The sequence below is a fragment of the Kryptolebias marmoratus genome, linkage group LG20 (assembly GCF_001649575.2).
Source record: "Kryptolebias marmoratus isolate JLee-2015 linkage group LG20, ASM164957v2, whole genome shotgun sequence".
Lineage (NCBI taxonomy): Eukaryota > Metazoa > Chordata > Actinopteri > Cyprinodontiformes > Rivulidae > Kryptolebias > Kryptolebias marmoratus.
Genome location: NC_051449.1, coordinates 4,435,988 through 4,455,737, shown reverse-complemented (window position 1 = coordinate 4,455,737; position 19,750 = coordinate 4,435,988). Strand labels below are relative to the sequence as shown.

Sequence of the window (19,750 nt, the reverse complement as noted above, 5' to 3'; positions counted from 1 at the left end):
CATTAATATTTAATTTTATGCTCTATTAAAATATGCCTTTGGGGTTATTTTGGGAGGTATTTCACCACATTTCACGCTAGGTGGCACATGGGATGGGTTTGCTGCACATTCTCTTTAATTACCAGGTGGCTGTATTTACATTTTACATGTCACTCAGCCTTAATTAAGCAGATTTAGGTGCATTTTTATCACTTCACAGCTGTTATAGTTCTTCTTGTCTGATTTTTCACACCATCTTCAGGGCCTGTTTCGACCTTTTTGCTCATTACTGGTAACATTTCACTGTGTGGGACGATTAATAAGTTGCAGATGCAAAGCTAGTTATGTAGTTTGTTGTTAAAAATAATGTAAACAAATATAAAGCGGATCAGGAGGGGGCGGGGTCACATGTTAAACCGGAAAGGGGCGGGGCCTCGCTGTAACGTTAGCAACCACGCTGAGGGACTGAGCATTAACGCTACAGTCAGTGAAGGCTCGTCCTCTGAAAATATGCATCTAAATTCAGATTAAATCTGCGTCTGAGACGTCTGGGACACTCGGATCTACGCGAGAAGCGGCTTGTCTTTGTTATCGATCTGGTAAGCCTGATTTTTGTTTTATTTATTTATGTATTTTTTTGAAGAGGAGGGATGCTGCTGACTCCTGCGTTGTCGCTGATCATCAGTAACCTTAGCGGGCTAACCTGGTTAGCATGTTCGCGGCGCGCTGGTTATCGGTTATCGGTGAGGAAACCGTGGTGCCGAGATATCCCCCCCTAACCCCCCGGTTTGTGTCGCGGCTCAATGCGTCCACGGTGTGTGTTTTATTCGGGAGCTGGCGTTAGGGCTAGCTCGCAACACGGTTGGTTAATTCATTGAGCAGCTAATGCTAGCGGGCTAATGCTAGCAGTGACGCCTCTGTCCTGATTTTGACAGCTCACTCCGTGGAGCAGCGGACAAGGCCGGAGCCTCACACTTCTGCAAACTGTGTCGAATTATCCGACAAGGGAGGGACTCGCTTCCCCTTCGAAACCCATGCCTTAAATACCCGTGTTTTCGGCTGTAAAGTGGGCATTTTGTGGCTATCTGCCGCTCCAGGTAACGACGCTAACGTCACGTTTTGTGCACAATGGTTTAACCTGTGGGCAGTCCCTTTTTTTTGGAGGTGATGAATTAAGGGTTTTAGGTTGATCATATTTGTGCTCTGAACATTTAATGTAACAATAATTATTCGGGAAATCAACACCGCACCAATAAATGTCACTGAGCCCAGATTTTTGTCTGTAAAAGTCAGGTTTTATTAGCAATTTGCCTGAAAGCCCCACCCTAAATGTACCACCCTTTTGTGCTGTATTCAACCCTGTCTGGGTAAATAGTTTCTTTATTACAAAGATAAAATAAAGCAACATGGAAACACTCTGAATGTAGAGGCTGCAGCACAGTTTAGGTAAAGTAATATAAATAAATGACTGGTTTGGTCCTTTTTTACTGATATATTTTTAATGTTTATATTATTAATACTGAAGCAATCTCTCTGATCCAGCTCCATCTCATGCTTTTATACAATCTAATATTTAAAGAATAAAATGAAGAGTTGTCAGATAATTAATGAAAGAGGAGGCAAGGAAATTAAAATATTTAAAGATTTATATATAAATCTGTCTTCTTGTTGGGAAGATTTTTATCCCCACCTGGCAAAGACAGTAGTGTTGTTTTTTTTTTGCCCTTGTGTGTGCATGTTTTGCCCACTGTAACTTATTCAAATTTACAGATATTGTGCTGAAATTGGATGGGGTGGCAGCTGAGTGATCCCCAACTCATCCTCTGAGCACTAATGGACCGCACAGGTTTCCCAACGTCGCACGAGATTGTGCTTAATGTTATTTACAAGGTTTGACCAAAACAGTTACAGCTTCATCGCCTGTCATCATAAGATGATCTCGGACTGAAGCCAAAGGCGGCGGGCGATATGCATTCCTTTTGTTTTCAAATGAAATTGATGGAGCTAATAAGTGAAATGTCATCTGCGATGCAACGCTGCTTTTTAAAAAGCCATCAGACAGCGAGAGGTGTGGTTGACGGTTTGATTTCACTCACTGGCCATTTTATTAGGCTGCTTGTTAACACAATCAGCTAATCAGCCAATCACATGGCAGTAACTCAAAGCCTTTAGGCCCGTAGACGCGGTGAAGACGACTTCCTGAAGTTCAGAATGAGGAAGAAAGGGGATTTAAGTGACTTTGAACGTGGCGTGGTCGTTGGAGTATTTCAGAAGCTGCTGATCTGCTGGGATTTTAACACACAACCATCTACAGAGAATGGTCCAAATGATTCAAAACGGAGAAAATAACCAGTGGGCGGCTGTTGCTGGGACAGGAATGATTTGTTGATGACAGAGGAGAACGGGCAGGCTGGTTGGAGGTGACAGAAAGCCAACAGCAGCTCAAATAACCACTTGTTCTAACCAAGTTCTGCAGAACATCATCTCTGAACGCACAACGTGTCGAAGCTGATGGGCTCCAGCAGCAGGAGACCACACCGGGCGCCACTCCTGCCAGCTAAGAACAGGAAGCTGAGGCGACGGTTCACACGGACTCGCCAAAATCAGACAATAAGAGACGGGACAAACCCGGTCTGATGGGTCTGGATTCACCGGACTCCACAGCCACCAGATCTCAGCCCAGTCCAGCTCCTTTAAGATGTTCACATCCTGGACGTTCAGCTGACAAATCTGCAGCAGCTGTGTGATGCTAACATGTCAATATGGGCCAGAATCTCTGAACAATGTTTCCCAACATCGTGTTAAATGTATTTATTTAAGACATAGGGAGGTCCAACCCGGTTCTAGAAAGTTGCACCTCATATAGCGACTGTTGAACCTGTTGTGTTCTTTGTTATCTTATCTTTCACCCCTGGAAGTAATTTGTAAATACAGCTGTGATATATTGGCTGTAGCGTAGAGCAAAAGTCAACACACTTGGTTATTTTTCCACCATTTAATGCGCTGGAACGCCGAGCGGCCCGTGGAAACGATGAAGGAGCAGTTTGCATAGACATTCCCTCCATTGTGGCGGTGAAACCAGCAGCTAATCAGATTTCCCTGCCGGGTTCTTCCAGCTGCGTTCTGCAGCTGCAGAGCTCGTCCGGGTTATTTCCCTTGACCCCGTGGTATCTTAACTTTCCAAAGTTCAGTGCAAAGGGAGGACGGGGAGATAAAGAGGTGTTGTTGTGGACCACGTGACCTGCTGCAGAAAGGTAGAGACTCTCAGCTTTCTGGAAGCCTCGCTGATAAGACTCCAGTCTCGATTAGAAACATATCGCCTTGTGTTTATCTCACCATTGAGCTGCAGTTAGGAACCAACAACTGTTAATGCTCTTCTTTTTGCAGGGAAGGGTTTTATTGTGTCATAATATTGTTTTGAACAAGCGGCACTTCTCTACCCTCAAACCTCATGACGTTCTTACCACAAGAAGTGCAATATTTTGTTTGTTTTTGTGGGATTTGACTCATAAATCTTCTCCAAAGTCTCATATATTGGCATGTTGAAGGTTTAACTCAGGAGTCTGCTGCCTTTTTGAGCCATTTTTACCATTTCTCCTGCTATAAATAAAACCTGTAAATTGATTTGACCTTTAAAATTAAGAAAGAAGTTTCGTTATTTTACGTGCTGCGTAAATATACGAATTTATGTTACATTGTGCCATTTAGATGTTCTTTTTTTAAGTGTCGCTGCTGGTTTAAATCACATATTGATGGTTTAATTTATTTTAAAACGCGGAATTAACTGCAGATACTTCGAAGCCTCGTCGTGCACAAACGTGGCTTCGTTAGATCCGATTGTTTTGACGAAGACAAACTGCCAAATATGATTTTAGGTCATTTGAGGCACTTTCTGTTTCTATAAATTTGATAATAAAAGATCCAGTCTTACAGTCATTGCTGAAGTAGTGGTAGTATTTCTGCTGCTGTGTTTTATGACTTTAAAGGCAGAGACAGGCATTCGTTTCACGGTTCAGCACTTCCTCAAACTAAACTCTTGATAAACTGACCACAAATAACCCATGTCCTCTTTCATTGCATGATTCTTATTTTTCTGGCCTCGTCTTAAACGGCCTGAGGACAGAAGTTTGCAATGATTTTCGTTTCCCATTAAATCCGTCATGTTTTAATGAGTTACAGGTTTTTATTTGTTGCCAAAAAGAGCAGGAATTCATCTTTATTTGGTGGTTTTAATGGTGTAGAAGTTTGTTGTCTTTCAGAAGGATACCCAGGGTGACATATTATCAAAAAAAGCTGTTTAGCTTCGTCTTATTTATCCAGGAAGACATGCAGTTGTGTTTTTTATCGTTGAGTATTCGTATCAGCCGTGATGAACCCACATGATCTCACATTTACATTTTCGTGTAGTTCTTGTTGGCGAAAACTGGGGTTAGTGCAACATTTTAAAACGTTGCACTAACCCCAGTTTTAACAGACAAAATGTATCTGGAGTTTCTGCTTTTTTTTTTTAAATTCACAATCAGTAATTAGTTTGTAAGGACCAAACATATAAACATGCTGATGAAGGGTTAATTGGAATAAAATGAAAATTACTAAACGGTATGTGAAATTTATATGGAAAGATTAAAGATGAAATTGGATTTTATCAGGCCTGACACACGGAGAATAATTATTTGCGCAGCAGTGTTGTTGTTTGTTTGTCTCTCTGCTGTCGAGGAGAAACCCTCGTTGTTCCCCTCTGTCGGCACTCATTTAACCACTCGGCTGGATTTAGCTGTTCCATTTAACCTCCACTAATGGAAGCCGTGAGAGAGCAAAGATTGACGCTCCACAGCACTGCTGCGACTTTCAGCTCGAGTTCAGTGTGTTTACCGTGTTCTCATATTCATTAGCTTCACTGCTAACCAAGCCGACGGGAAGCGGCATGAAGACGGGTGAAGTTTACATCCCGCAGGTTTTCTGTCTCTCCATCCCAGCTTGTATCGTTTCGATGCCTCAGATCCAGAATGAAGGCCAGTCCAGGTGTCTGATTACAGCGTGTGTTGTTAAAACACACACATTTACACTGAGCAGCATGCAGACACTGTTGTTTCTGAGTTTATTGCTTCGCAAACAGTGACTGTGGAAAAACTTCCCGTGCGCGGCGGAGACTCGGGTTACAGTAACCCGATGATTGTTCTCGTCCTCGGTGTTCTTTAGGTGCGTTTCCTCCTCAGCGGTCAAGTGTCAGGTGTAGGATTGTCAATATTCGTTTCAAAGAAGAAAAAAAAAACACCTCAAGTTTGAACTCAGGAAGTCACTCGATTCTTAAATGCAAGTTTTGAACTCGGTGTCGTCTCTGTTTCTGTCTTTCACGCTCTCAGACCGGTCATTGTAGCGATGGCGCCGGCGCCCGGCTGCGACTGCCCCCACCTGGACTGCGTGGGCGAGATCACCAAGGAGGAACTTATTCAGAAATCCCACGTGAGGGCTCCTCCTGAAGTTTTAACTCCTTTATTCATAGAACTTTGCTAAATCCTCCTTCAGAGGTTGAACTCTGCCGTGTTAAAGATGTATTCTGTGTAATATTTCAGTCATTTATTGTAACATTCAGAAGATGGATGCCGTGATTTGTGATTTTTATTAATTTTTTACTTTATTGACAAATATTTTTACCATTAAAAAAACATTGAGATCCCTTCAATTCTTCTAAAAACAAATCGGCTCCATTTTTGTCTTCTTCTGCTACTTTTAGCTTGTAGCTAGCCTTTTGCCATTCTTGGCTTTTAGCTTATGTTCTGCCTCTTTTAGCATGAAGCTAACCTTTAGCTTCTTTTAGTTAACATTTAGCTTCCTTTAGTTTGTGCTCTCCTTCTTTTCAGTTTCAGTTTTTTCAGCAGAAATTGCAATTTCTCGAGTTTGTTTTGTTTTGTCGCGGTCTTGTGTGATTTGTTTGTGTTTATTTTTAATTCACCTGAGTTTCTTCACATCTCTTCAGGGCCAGTGCCAAGACTGTAAAGTCCGGGGACCAAATCTATGGGCCTGTTTGGAGGTGAGACGACGCTTGCCTGTAATATGTGAGAATACGACCCTGATAACACTTCGCCTTTTGACTTCCCGGTGCCTTCCTCTGCCGTTTGCTTCCCTCTGTAGAACGGCTGCGTGTACGTGGGCTGCGGAGAGTCTCACGCTGACCACAGCACCGTTCACTCTCAGGTGAGCCGTCCGAGTCTCGTTAAAACTAGAAGGTTGGGGTTCGGTGACAAAAAGAGACGTGAGGAGAACAGAGCTGAAATGGAGGACGCCTGGACTGTGATGTTCAGCTGGAAATAGATGAGAAGATGAGGCGTAAGTAGCGAGGAGGCACAGATGGAAATCCCAGACACGAGCACCACATCAGAGTCCCCCGGAGCCATTACTTGCAATAAAGCTACCTCCCCTAGTCTTCGTGCTGCGTTTATTTTTAACATGTCCTCTCTGTGATCACGGAGCCCGCACGTGCGACGTGGAGCTTTTTGAAGTGCAACGTGCTTTCTGGAAAAACCCTCTCTGCCTGCGCCTCCGTTTCAGCTGCGGATCCATCCATTATTAATTGCCATTCCTCCGGGAAGTGGGGGGAGAATCAGTAACGCTGCCGGTTCCATGGTTACAGTCTCCCTTCCTCGCTGCTTTGCAGTTTGTCGGGCCTCCTGTGTTCTCGCTGTCGACTGAGGCTTTTCTCCCAGCGCATTTGGGCCAAACGGGGTTAGGAGGGGGGAAAGGATAAAAAGGCGAACCCGTAATTTGTCCCGCCGAGACGCATTAACATCCAAGATCCAGACTTCAGCTAAACAGGGTCCGTGGAAATGCTCACTTACTTAGCAGCCGCTTTTTGTGTGTTTTTCTTTATTAAAAGGCATCTTTAAATCTTTTAGGAACGCCCCCCCTCGCTTAATTACTGCTGCAGAGGCCCCCGAGGGAAGGAAACATTTGAATCTTAGTTTCTTTATTTGGCAAGCAGCGACTGGAAGCTGTACTGGGGTTAAAGATGAGATAAATTTTGAGGTTTTAAGTGAAAATGTGCTGTTTGGTAGTAGCAGAGAGTCATCCCCAACATGTACTCTTTGGCTCATAGATGTTGTCGTTTCATTAGGATTTGTTTTTAAAGCTTCGTCATCATCGGCTGCTTCTGTTCCGTAAAAAAACGAGAGGATTTAAGACCGGGACGGCACAAAAAATGTTTCTTTTTCTTCTTATTTTTTCGGATTAAATCTTTGAGGGCTTGTCGAAGGTTTTTTGGCGCGATCGGAGAGGTTTTACCACATTGTTTCCGTTTCTGACGCAGGTTTGAATGTTGGGTTTTCAGTTTCAAGATGTTGTCAAAGAGATTAACAGAAGATTATCTGGGTTAAAGTAAAAAGCCCGTACGTAGCTCTGATTGGTACGTTTCCCTCCATGAATGATTTAAACGGGGGGAGGGGGGCGCGCTCCGTCTGGTGTGACGCTTTTGCCAGATCTGTCCCGCTCCCCTGTGTGGAGGCTAACGCACATCCTGATGAATAAAACAGAGTCGGCTGGTCGCCTCGTACTCGGCCTGTCAGAGCGGTAGTAGGTCATCGGGACGCTGCCGCGCTCCGCCTTCAAACCCGAGTAACCTGAAATAGCTGCGTTTGATCAGCTGAATCTGTTTCAAGCCTCCTACAGGTGGAACACCTGCTTTTAACGAACGTTCGCCCATCGGCAGCTCGGGTTTAATTGTTGAAACTCCGCGCCGGTTCGACTGCCGCCCGCAGCAGTTTCACTTTCTAAGAATAGCACCACCTGCCAGACAGGCTTCAGGTATGGTTTACTGTACTGGACTGAAAGAATGTTTTAAAGGTAGCAGGTGGGGACCGTCAGAGCCGGGCGGCGTCATGGATCACTGACCTGTCTGAGAGAGAGAAAAGAGCGTTCAGGGCAAATCTTTCATTTGGATTTAGGTGACTTCATCGTCTCTGCTTCTCCAAACGTCTACAGCACATGTGTCAAACTCAAGGCCCGTGGGCCAGATCCGGCCCTTGGTAACATTTTATCTGGCCCTTCAGTCTGTGACAGATCCAGTCTCTGTCGCTTCTCATTTTGTTTAAAAAAACTGAACCTATTTAGTAAAATCTTCCTGTGACGGTTACCTTGAAGCCAAGAAAATGAAGTTTCAGTTCCTCAGTAATCTTTGATTTTGACGTGAAAAGGACACATCAGACGGGACAGATCAAACTCTTGTTGATGAATTTGCAGCCAAGAAACAATACTGGTGTATATTATCATTTTTAGTGTTTTCTTCTTGTTTCAGAGTCAGTGTTAGCAGCTGTATGATTGAATTGTGTTAATGGCTTTTAGATGTTTAATGGAGAACGCTAATGATGTCTTCTTAAGTTCAATCCATTTTTCTTTATTCATTCACGTTTCTTCTAAATTCTATATATCAAATTGGGAAAAGGTATTTGATATTTCTATATGAATGATTTTGACTTATTACATCTAAAACCAGTGCTAATTTATGTATTTTTTTAAATAAATATTGATCAAAACTTGGCCCTTGGCTAGGACCAAGTTTTTAATTTTGGCCCCCTTGTGTCACTGAGTTTCACAGCCCTGATCTACAGTTTGCATGAAAGATATTAACTGCTAATAAGTCACATAACCTTTCTAACATAATTAGAAAGGGACGGCGTTTTAACGCAGTTTCACTGTTTCTGTAACCTGCCTGTAACATTCGTTCTGTTTGTGTTTAGGAGACGAGGCACAACCTCACAGTGAATCTGACTACGCTTCGAGTGTGGTGCTACGCTTGTGGCAAAGAGGTCTTCCTGGAGCGTAAACTCGGTCCTCACTCCGCCCACGTCAACGTCAGACCTCTCCCCGTACCGCAGAACGTCACTCAGGTGAGACCCGAAAACGGCGTTTCCGTCTGTCGGAGTTAGAAAGGAGGTTGAGGTCAGAGTTACGGAGCTGAAAAATGAAATGACCGATGTCGCTGTAGGATACCAGAGGGGCCCCTGGGAGCCCGACGTCTCTGAGAGTGCCCTCTAATGGAGGCTACGAAGACCTGGACATGGAGACGGAGGAGGAGGAGGACGTTCGAGCCAGAGGTGAGCTTCTGCTGTTCCTGTCCCAATAACTCACATGTCGATTTTAATTATACACAGAAAATTGAAGTTCGTAAAACATGTCGGGTGTCTATCCCAGTTATTGTTGTGCTGTTCGGTCCAAAGGGGCAACAGGAAGATAAATCTAAAAGTAAATTAAGAAGATTTAGTATTTATAATATTCCACTCAGCAGTTGAGAGGATCGCTGTCGTAATAACGTTTTTTCCTTTCATTGTAATAATTAAAATACCCTTTTTTCAAGTCAGACAAACGGCAGAAATGTGAAAATATTTCATCACATCTTGATCTAAGTTGGACTAAATTAAAAATCGGACACCTCAAACAGTGGGGGCGCCAGAATCCTCCGCTGGGTTGGTTCAAAGCTGCGAGTGGAACTGAAATGATGAGCAGATTTCATTTGTAACGCGCCCGACATCCCGATCCGCCTTCAAAGAAGCGGAGCTGATGAGAGCGTTGCCTCAGCCCGACTCGAGTCTCCCGCTAACAGCAGCTAAACGATGAAATAAACTTCTCATCGATTCGCACGGAAGCGCACCCGTCGCCTCTGCCTGGCAGCTGCAGATGGAAGTTGTTGCTTTACCTGACATTATTTTTGCGTCAGGGTGTCATGGCAGGAGTGCGTCTCAATCCCAGAGAGTCCAGAACTCAGTGTCCTCGTCTCTCTGGGTAAACCTCCACTTCATGCTAAAAGATGTGGAGAAAGGAGCTCATGCTGTAATAAAGGGTTATATTCCTTGAAGGAATGCATATCGCCCGCCGCCTCTCATGGCAGGGTGTTAAACTAAGATTATTTGGTCAGACTTTGTAAATTATGTTATGCACAATTTCATTCTGAGGTTGTTTTACAAACAGATTCGTCAATCAGTTATGGAGTTCAGAACATCTCAGCTCCAACTTTAGCTTTAACGCCTCTCCTCCTCGCAGCTTTTAGTCGCCGTTTCTTCTCAGAAGAAGAAGAAGAACTTTACCTTCTCTCGTCCCGCCCGCCGTCTCTGACTCCGTTTACATCCTGGATTATTTTACCGACTCGATATCCGTCTGAAGTGAACTCGTTGATGTTCGGATGTAACCAAACGACTCGTAATTGTTGGCAACAAAACACGACTCTGTTAATTTTTCTTATTAATTACAATTTATGGTGATTTTTAGTCGAGATTTGTGGTTTTTTATATCATAGATGATGCACATATGCAAAAAATTCAAATCAAAATCATTAAAAACTGTATTTTGACAGCTATTATGGCTCCAAAAATGCAAACATGTCTTTGAACTCGTTTTAACTTCCACAACGTTCTGCTTCTCTTTCAGGCCTGACGGGGCTGAAGAATATTGGCAACACCTGCTACATGAACTCTGCCCTCCAGGCCCTTTCCAACTGGTGCGACTTACCTTTCTAGCCCACATCAACCTTTTTATCCCGTTGCTCACACATTCAGCACTCTTCTTTTTTTTATTTCCCCCTCCTGTGGCCATTTGCCTTTTTATTCACTGCCTGCTCGCTTCTTGCCGACTGTGAGAAATAAGCGCGGCTCTGTTCATTTGGGAGATTGATGGCTGAGTGAGAATTGGTGCAGTGCAGCATTTGAGAAGCCAGGAATGGCCTTTTGTATCTCCCCGTGGGCTCTAATGTTACAATCAACACCTTCTCTTTCCTCTTTCTCTTCTGACACATCTCAACTTTTCTAACACTCCCCTTTGTTTTTCTTCCGCTCTCACACTTTCTTCAACTGTTTCATTATTGTAGTCAGAGTCTATTTTGACTCATTATGTTTAGATTGTTGATTTTTTGTCATTTAAATTAGATCTCCGCAGCGTCTTGGCACTTTACCTTTCCGTTTTTTCTAAAAACTGTTATCGTGTTTGCAAATACTGAAGCCCTGTCTGGATAAAAGCCAAAACGGGTGAAGATGCGACTCAGAGTTTGCTATCTAAATCACGTTCCAAAAATAGAAAGATCTGAGTCACGCAGCTGCAGGAGGAGGAACATTTCCTGAAACTTTTACCGTGTGTTTGTGTGAGCGCTGCTCCTCTCGGTTCCTGTCCGATCATCGTTCAGGTGAACGGAAACCTTCACACATTATTCATCCCGTCTTATGTCTCTGTTGTCTTAATTCTGTCCATTCTGTGTCAATTAAATCCCCTCAGTAGCTAATCTGTCCTTTCCTGCACTAGAATAGGTGATATCGCTCTACAAGTTTATTAGATTAATTAAAAAAAACAAATGTAGTGTTATTATTCAATGCATTTTTTTTCTGCATTTATTTTTTGTGCATATTTTGTGAATTTAATCACAAAAACTGACCTAATGTCAGTCAATCATAGCCATTTAGACAATATATAATCTTATTTTTATAAACATCGTGACACAGTATTGGTTATAAATGCATATAAGTATTTTCATTCGTTCATTAAAAGCTGATCTTTGCCGACATATATCATATTTCTCCTTTCTTGTCTCTGCAGTCCGCCCTTGACGCAGTTTTTTCTGGAATGTGGCGGCCTGGTTCGAACAGACAAGAAGCCCGCTCTCTGCAAAAGTTATCAGAAGCTGGTGTCAGAGCTGTGGCACAAGAACAGGTTGACATTTCTCACCTTTTCTGTGTATTAGTTTTTAAAATGCACGAATTCCTGGTGCATATGAAGCCATCTGCTCACTCGACACTAGATGTCACTTTTAATACCGCTGCGCCTTTAAATGATAAACTCAGCCAGATAGTTGCTGCTCGGGGAAAAAAAAACGTGTTTGCAGAAAGCAATTTGAAATTTCTCACTTTACAATAAATCACATGTGACTGCGTCGTTATTTTCTAAAAGCCTAAAAGCGGGCTGTCTTTCTGTTTCTTTTCCCCTCACATCGCAGACCCTCCTATGTGGTTCCAACCAACTTGTTCCAGGGAATCAAATCCGTGAACCCCATGTTTAGAGGATATTCTCAGCAGGTGAGGTGATGAAATGAATGTGCAACTTATTTTTCATCCTATAAAAAAAAAAACCTGTTAGGTGAGCAGTCTCTCTCAGCAGTGTGTTGTAAATCTCATAAACTTTACATTTATATATTTTTTTGCTTTTACAAATCAGTCACATTAATGTTTCATATGTGTGTTTATCAGCATGTTTTCGTTTTTTAAAGTTTTGCATTTAAGTGTAAAATTTATTCTCATCTGAGACTCATTACTGGTCCAGACTGTTCCTTTAAACCTTATAAAGTCTCTCATATTTCTTTTTTTTAAGAGTTACATTAGCCGCATTCTAAATCCTTTTCCAAAGGGGGGAAAAATGGTTATTAATTCAAAATTTCTTTCATACACACAAATCCACAAATTATGCCTAAGGGGCAATTATTTGATTTGAGCCGAGGTGGTTTTTAAAAGCAAGGTTTTCTGCATGGCTGACACAAAGGATTTTAAAACTGAAGCACTTTTTTTGGAGGGGGGGGCAGTGTACCTAAGTGAGAGTTTTATAAGCCTGAACAGTCGGATGATAATTTTCCTTCTCTCCCCGCGGCTTGCTGGAGTTTGTTTAAAGGAGTTGGGTGAGGAATATTCATTTGTCACGCCACGCTGAGCGGCGCGGCCTTGAATCAAGCGTCGCTATGAATAAAGATAACGCTCCGGCTCCTGGGAGAGCAGACTTAATGTGATTTGAAGAAGGAGATTGAATTTTTTGAGGTTTGTTAGGTTTAATTACACTTTCATGAGCGTTTGCTTTCGGATTTTGGGATCCAGAATTGGCCTGAACAAGGAGGAGAAGCAATTGTTTTTTTTTGTAATTTCAGAAAAGATTAGCTATGGGAAAACTTTCCTGTTCTGGTTTGGAAATATTGCCTAATTGTATAAATAATTATTTTGTTTTATTCTGGAAGTGAGGCTACAATGACCAAAAATAAAGACAAAAACTCATCATCATCGTCTAACGTTCGTGTTTTAATCCCAACTCGACCGATAGGACTCCCAGGAATTCCTGCGCTGCTTGATGGATCAGCTCCACGAGGAGCTGAAGGAGCCGACGCCGGAGCCTTACGACCAGTCCAGCTGCATCAACATGGACGACAGCACCGAGGAGGACAACCACAGCCAGTCGGACAACGACTTCCAGTCCTGCGAGTCCTGCGGGAGCAGCGAGCGGGCCGACAACGACGCGCAGGCCGGGAATGCGCTGATGGACAACACCAACGAGGCCGAGATGCTGATTCCCGAGCAAGACGAGATCCAGGCCAACAGGGAGTGGCAGAAGGAGAAGAACATCATTAACAACCTTTATCGCTCCGGGGTTAATGGCGTTATGGGAGGAAGCAATGGCGCGGACATCGACAAAGATGTCGACACCACCACTGAGACCACGCCCATTATCAGCAGCCAAGGAGCCATCAAGGTTCAGGGCCGAACATCAGGTAGGATCAGATCAGGCTCACTTTCTTCATTTTTTTAAATAAATGCAAACCCAACGAATCCTTTCTCTTCTAGACTGCTTTTCAGAGATTCAGATGTCAAACATCACCAGACCACAAAGTCCCGTCCCCATGGAGGGACACATTCCCAAGATGTCCAGCAGTCCTCCTAAATCTTCCTCTGGCTGGCCGAGCCTAAACCCTGCACACAAGAAAGGTACGGACGCTTTGTTGGCAGAAGGTAGGAGATCTAATCTCTGACACGATCAGAGGTCATCTTGAGATAGAAAACTGGAAATGTGAGGAGGGTAGGAAGGTAACAGCATCCTCCGTTTGTCTCTGCTGCGTCTTATGTTTGACAAACTTCACTCACATTTCCGCGTCTCCGCCCCGACAGCTGTTGCCACGTTCTCCCCTCCGAAGAGCAAACGTCAGAAGAAATACCGCAGCGTCATTTCGGATGTCTTCGACGGGACCATCGTCAGCTCGGTCCAGTGCCTCACCTGCGATCGGGTTCGTGTGACGCCGCAGTTCTCCGTTCTCCAGCAGAGCGTCACACTCCTCTGCATCCTCGCCGGGCACGAGACCTAAATCCAAAACTGAAATCGCCACGTGCTGAAGTTTCACTGTTTGTTTCCTCAGGTGTCGGTGACCCTGGAGAACTTCCAGGACATCTCGCTGCCCATTCCGGGAAAGGAAGACCTGGCCAAACTCCACTCCTCCACCCACCAGACCTCTCTGGTAAAAGCTGGTTCCTGCGGAGAAGCTTATGCGCCTCAGGGGTGGATAGCATTTGTCATGGAGTACATCAAAAGGTGTGCACTGGCTTCACACAGTAATTATTTGCTGTTTCCTTTGAGATTTTTCCTGCAAAACTGAGACGTTTTTCTTTGCTAGCTGGTTCTGGGGTCCGGTGGTTACGCTACAGGACTGCCTGGCAGCTTTCTTTGCTCGAGATGAACTAAAAGGTAAAAGCAAATGATCAGAGGAGCAAAGGTTTTATGATACAAACGTTAAGACTGGCGTCTCATTAATTGTGTTTTTGTTTTGTTTTTTTTCCAGGAGATAACATGTATAGCTGTGAAAAATGCAAAAAGTGAGTAATTGCTTGATTCTGTTCTGAAAATGATTCATATCACTGTAAGTTTACTCAACATCATCTTTTATTTTGTTTTAGGTTACGAAATGGAGTCAAATTTTGTAAAATGCAAAATTTGCCGGAGGTAGAGACGATTCTTTTAAACCTACATCCTGATTAATGATAACATTTTCCTCCCCTGAAATGACAAAATGTAATTTTCTCTGCTGCAGATTTTGTGTATTCACTTAAAGCGCTTCAGACACGAACTGATGTTCTCCACCAAGATAAGCACCCACGTCTCGTTCCCGCTGGAGGGTCTGGACCTGCAGCCTTTCCTGGCCAAGGACAGCTCCGCCCAGACCACCAACTACGACCTGCTGTCCGTCATCTGTCACCACGGCACCGCCAGCAGTGAGTGGGCGCCGTCACTCGCCTTTACGTAAAACTCGCACCTACTTGTTAGATTTGTGAATGCTGCTCTCGCACGTCTCCTCCCAGGTGGCCACTACATCGCGTACTGCCGGAACGACGTGAACAAGCTGTGGTACGAGTTCGATGACCAGAGCGTGACCGAGGTGTCCGAGTCCTGTGTCCAGAACGCTGAAGCCTACGTGCTCTTTTATAAGTAAGCCAGCCTAACTTACGTCCCATCATCCAGTTGTAAACGACGGCTCAGTGATCGGCGCGATCGTTTAAAATTCAGCGTCCGGCTTTGATCTGACGAGTCGGTTTGTGTCACAGGAAGAGCAACGAGGATGCCGTGAAAGAACGTAGGCGGGTGTCGGGATTATTCAACATGATGGAGCCCAGCCTTCTGCAGTTCTACATCTCCCGCCAGTGGCTTAACAAGTTCAAGACGTTCGCCGAGCCGGGGCCCATTTCCAACGACGACTTCCTGTGCGTGCACGGAGGTGTGTACCGCTGAAACCGCTCCGGGGTCAGACCGCGGGTCAAAATAATAATATTAAATCTGCCCTGTTTGCTTTTATTCTTGGTGTGGATTTTACATTTTGACAAAAGTCTGGAACTATTGCTGCTCATTTTAGTCAAAACTGTAAATTCTGAGGCCTAAAAAGAAGAAATAATCCCGTGTTGTTGGTTGCCCTCAGTCCTATTATTGTTATTATTTTAGAAGAAACAAAACAAGTGAAAACAATATTTTAAATTGTTTAGTTAAATTCTATCATTATAGACTAAGGACGAGGAATTAAAGAGCCATTATGCTGACAGCTGATGAGTAATACAGACGATTATAATTACACCCTTATGTAGCGTTTAAGTGCCATTTAATCACAGGGTTCATTTTCTTATCTTGTCACAGCCCCTTTCTGCTTTTCTTCACATGTATATTTCCCAGCGGTCTGCCGGGTCCATCTGTCAGCCTTTATTTCTTATTAAAACGGTCCAAATTATATATTCCTTTACCATTAAATTTAAAAAAGAAAGGTTAAATAAAATATCCTTGCTCCTATTGCTCACTGAAGAATAAATTATAAATGTTTTCTTGCATCATTCCTTGTTGTTCCCTTAAGTTTGAGGAGCAGGAAAATCGGATTAACATGTCCAGATTTCTTGGTAAAAAATATGTAGCATTAGGACAGGATTAAAGGAGTTTTACTCAAAGTAAAATATAATAAAACTGTCAAAGAGTGAAACTACTTGTCCTTTTGTTTGGTTTGCTCCAAAACATCTTATTAGCTCCCAGAAAAAGACTGAAACATGTCGAAGCTTTAACTTCATCAGTAATCTTACTAATCCTTCCTTTGAAAACCTCAACCATAAAAGATATTAAATATAGGTTTAAATATAAGATTTAACAAGCTGGATACTACTGTTTTTTAATGTGATAAAGACAAAAGAAATGCAATTTCAGGTTAAAACTCAAAATTATTGTAAGAAACAAGTGTTGGAGAGAAAAGAGAGTGTGTGTGTGAGAGGGTTTTTGTTTAAAATGAGAAATAAAATAAATTATTTAGTTTGATGGATAAAGGATATCTGAGTTAGATGGTGGAGTAAACACAGGAAGGGAAATGGATACTTTTCATGTTTCTATAAGCATTACTTTGGAAATGCCTCGTTTTAACCGTCTGATGTTTCTAATGCGTTTCTTCAGGTGTGCCGCCCAACAAAGCGGCGTACGTCGACGACCTGGTGGTGATGCTGCCGCAGAAAGTGTGGGATCACCTTTACAGCAGGTACGCGCCCCTTTTCAGACCTCGCGGCTCCGACGCGTTTATCTTCGCGCACTCGGTTTCATCCACGCGTTCTCTGCAGGTACGGAGGGGGGCCGGCCGTCAACCACCTGTACGCTTGCCACGCGTGCCAGACCGAGATCGAAAAGCTGGAAAAACGGCGCAAGTCAGAGCTGGACATGTTTGTCAGGGTGAGCATTTCCCTCCGTTTCACCTGAAATGGCCTGCCAGTCTTTGAATAGCTGCTGAGGATGATAATGCATCGTGCAGCTGCGACTAATGCGTGTATTTAGGCCTTTTCTCCAGTCTGCTTTTACAAGCTGATGGGCTGCGTGTGTTGGTGCTCTTCACCCCGGCAGCGGATGAGAAGAGCGAGCCAGATAAAAGCCGTGGTCGTGAATGGACCGAGACAGATGCGGCGGTTAGCGCCCGCTCACTCGATGGCCGCTCGGCGGAGAGATGAATGTTTTGTGTCCGAGTTAAAGAAGACGACAGAGAGAGCAGGGACTTTATTTCTAAGAAAAAATGAATTTGGTGCAGTGTGATTTTTAAGAGTGTCCTCTAATTGGAATAACTACCAGAAAGAATTAATTAGGTTTTCCATCTCCTCTCTGAATCCTTTTATCCCCCCCCCCACCCCACCAACCCACAACCTACCCATACTCTTTCTCCTCCCCGTCTCATTTTTCCTCCCCGTTGTCTCTATCACTCACTCCTCCCCCACTTCCTCTCTCCCTCTCCTCCCGCTGCTCCCGTCTGTAGCTGAACAAGGCGTTCCAGGAGGAGGAGTCTCCGGTGGTCATATACTGCATCAGCATGCAGTGGTTTCGTGAGTGGGAGGGCTTTGTCAAAGGAAAAGACAATGGTAAATGGACCGAAGTCTCCCTTTTCCTTCTCCCCCCCTCCCTCCCTCCCTCCGTTGTGTTTAAATGTCTGGTTATAAGGTTAAATATATCCCGAGTGACATCTGATATGTAATTACATTTTTACTGTGGGAAAATTACTCGTTTTATTTGAGCTGAAACAACTTTTTCAGATGCGTAAAATAAATAACATTTTTAACTGTTTGCATTAATTAGCTACTTTTAAAAAAAGAAAAAACCCCTCTGAACTCCGTTTTCCTCTCTCGACGGTTCTTCAAAGAATTTTTCCTCGTCCCCTGAGTCGGGTTTCTCTCCTCTAACTGCAAAATGATGTGTCAAAATAGATTTCGTTTTCTTGGCTTCCCCCTCTTTGTATTGTCACGTCTATTTATAACAGCTTGCATCAGGAACGTCTGCAAACATCTCCTCTGCTCCTGCAATCTTTGTTTTTGTCTCCGCCGCAAACGAGGAGCAGAAACAGCTTTTTCATACTTCTGACAGAAGCGCTTGACGTTTTGACGCCATTGCTCTTTGAGCCACTTAGGATTTAGAGGATTTCTTTAAACAGATTAGCCGTGTAAATTACTGCTGTATATCGTTATTAAAAAAAACTAATTGTCTTTCCTTTCTTTTTCCTCCAAGATCCACCAGGACCCATCGATAATTCTAAGATTACACTGAACAAGAACGGCCATTTTGTGCTCAGACAAGGTACACACTGATATATTTTTGTCTTAATGCTGAATAAATATGTCCAAATATTTGTTTAGGGGGGGTTTAAAAGTTTATAAGCTGATGAGGATCGCGTCTTTGTATGTATTGATTAGTAATAAGTGATTCTGCTCGCGCCGGCCTTGCAGGCGCAGACTCGGGGCAGATCTCCGAGGAGACGTGGAACTTCCTGCACTCGCTCTACGGCGGCGGTCCGCTGGTGACGGTCCGACCAAACGTCAGCCACCCGGAGGCGGACTCGTCGCAGTCGGAGGAGAAAATCGAGGTGGAGACGCGCTCGGTTTAACAAACCACTTGACAGTAAACAAACAAAAACTAAGGAATTTAACAAAAAAAAAAGCCTTTTCCTTTGCACTTGATTTTTACTTTTATTTGACAAGCATTCAATCAATAGACCTCATCTTTACTGCTGTGCGCCAGCCTTCGACAGAGAGGATTTTACGCGTCCGAAACGGTTCTTCGTGTTGTACAGATCTGTATAAAGAGCTCTTAAATTTCTATTAGCACTGTAGAACTCACGTGTCAGGTTTGTTTTACAGAAACAAGCATTTAAATTTTGTGCAGCTAAAAAAAAAAACACTTCTGAATGCCATAAATTTTGTTTTTTCCTCGACCAAATGAGCACATATGTCCATGTGTTGCTTATGTATGTAAAAGCAAAACACAATACACCTTGCTGTAGATGTATCACCTTTTTTTTCCATGTTGTAAAAGAATATTGTCCACTGAATGGGAAGGAGAGCAAAATGTGACACCTAATAAATATATATATATATATATATATATATATATATATATATAAATATAAATATAAAACAGATTATGAAGGGACTAAATGCTGAGTGGTCTCAGGAATGACTTTCTGTGTTTTTGCACTGTTCACGCACCGAGCAAATGTCTAGTTTGTATTTGAATGTATCCGTACGGTCAGGATTCAGCACTTGATTATTTATCACAAAAGGAGTAATTTAATATGATGTCGACACATTTTTCTGTTTTGTAGAAAAAAAGTAAGTGGCGGGCAGACTAATAGATGCATGCTTTGACACTGAATCGCAGAATAATACATGTATCTTGCATGTAAATGCAAAACTCTTCATGCACGTAATCCAGATCTGTCTTCACTAGAATAACATAACTATTATAAGCATCTTGTAGTATTTAATGAGCATCATCAGCAGTCAAATTAAATAATTAAAGGCATTATTTTTGTTTATGGGCATGGTGTTGCTTAATGTGCTGGCTGAACTGAATTCTGTATTCCAAGTTTTTTGCATTTAGGTGACATTTGAGTTTATTTTTCTGCTGGCTGACACGATTAAAACTTGATGAAAACGCTCTGGACGCTGCGTGCCTCTGATTTGTTTTTATTTTGGGGAATAAATGAGGAGGAAAATAAAGCCGAGCACTT

The 19,750-nt window shown here is 43.1% G+C and overlaps 1 protein-coding gene across 2 annotated transcripts; it reads left to right on the top strand.

Moving 5' to 3' along the window:
* The first annotated feature begins 423 nt into the window (after positions 1-423).
* usp33 (ubiquitin specific peptidase 33) lies at positions 424-19,677 on the top strand. Of its 2 annotated transcripts, none has more exons than XM_017411119.3 (24): positions 424-578; positions 5,343-5,442; positions 5,957-6,010; positions 6,112-6,174; positions 8,709-8,858; positions 8,957-9,065; positions 10,393-10,462; positions 11,548-11,661; positions 11,945-12,023; positions 13,030-13,474; positions 13,548-13,688; positions 13,869-13,984; positions 14,114-14,286; positions 14,369-14,439; positions 14,534-14,567; positions 14,649-14,694; positions 14,783-14,963; positions 15,051-15,177; positions 15,294-15,463; positions 16,666-16,747; positions 16,827-16,935; positions 17,507-17,609; positions 18,250-18,318; positions 18,468-19,677. In XM_017411119.3, the coding sequence occupies exons 2-24, from the start codon at positions 5,359-5,361 to the stop codon at positions 18,623-18,625; spliced, it is 2,748 nt and encodes a 915-aa protein (XP_017266608.1). In that variant the 5' UTR covers positions 424-578; positions 5,343-5,358; the 3' UTR covers positions 18,626-19,677. The 2 variants fall into 2 exon arrangements, with proteins under 2 accessions (XP_017266608.1, XP_037837711.1); XM_037981783.1 differs by lacking the exon at positions 424-578 and adding an exon at positions 949-1,076 and having other exon boundaries at positions 18,468-18,625.
* The last annotated feature ends 73 nt before the right edge of the window (positions 19,678-19,750 follow it).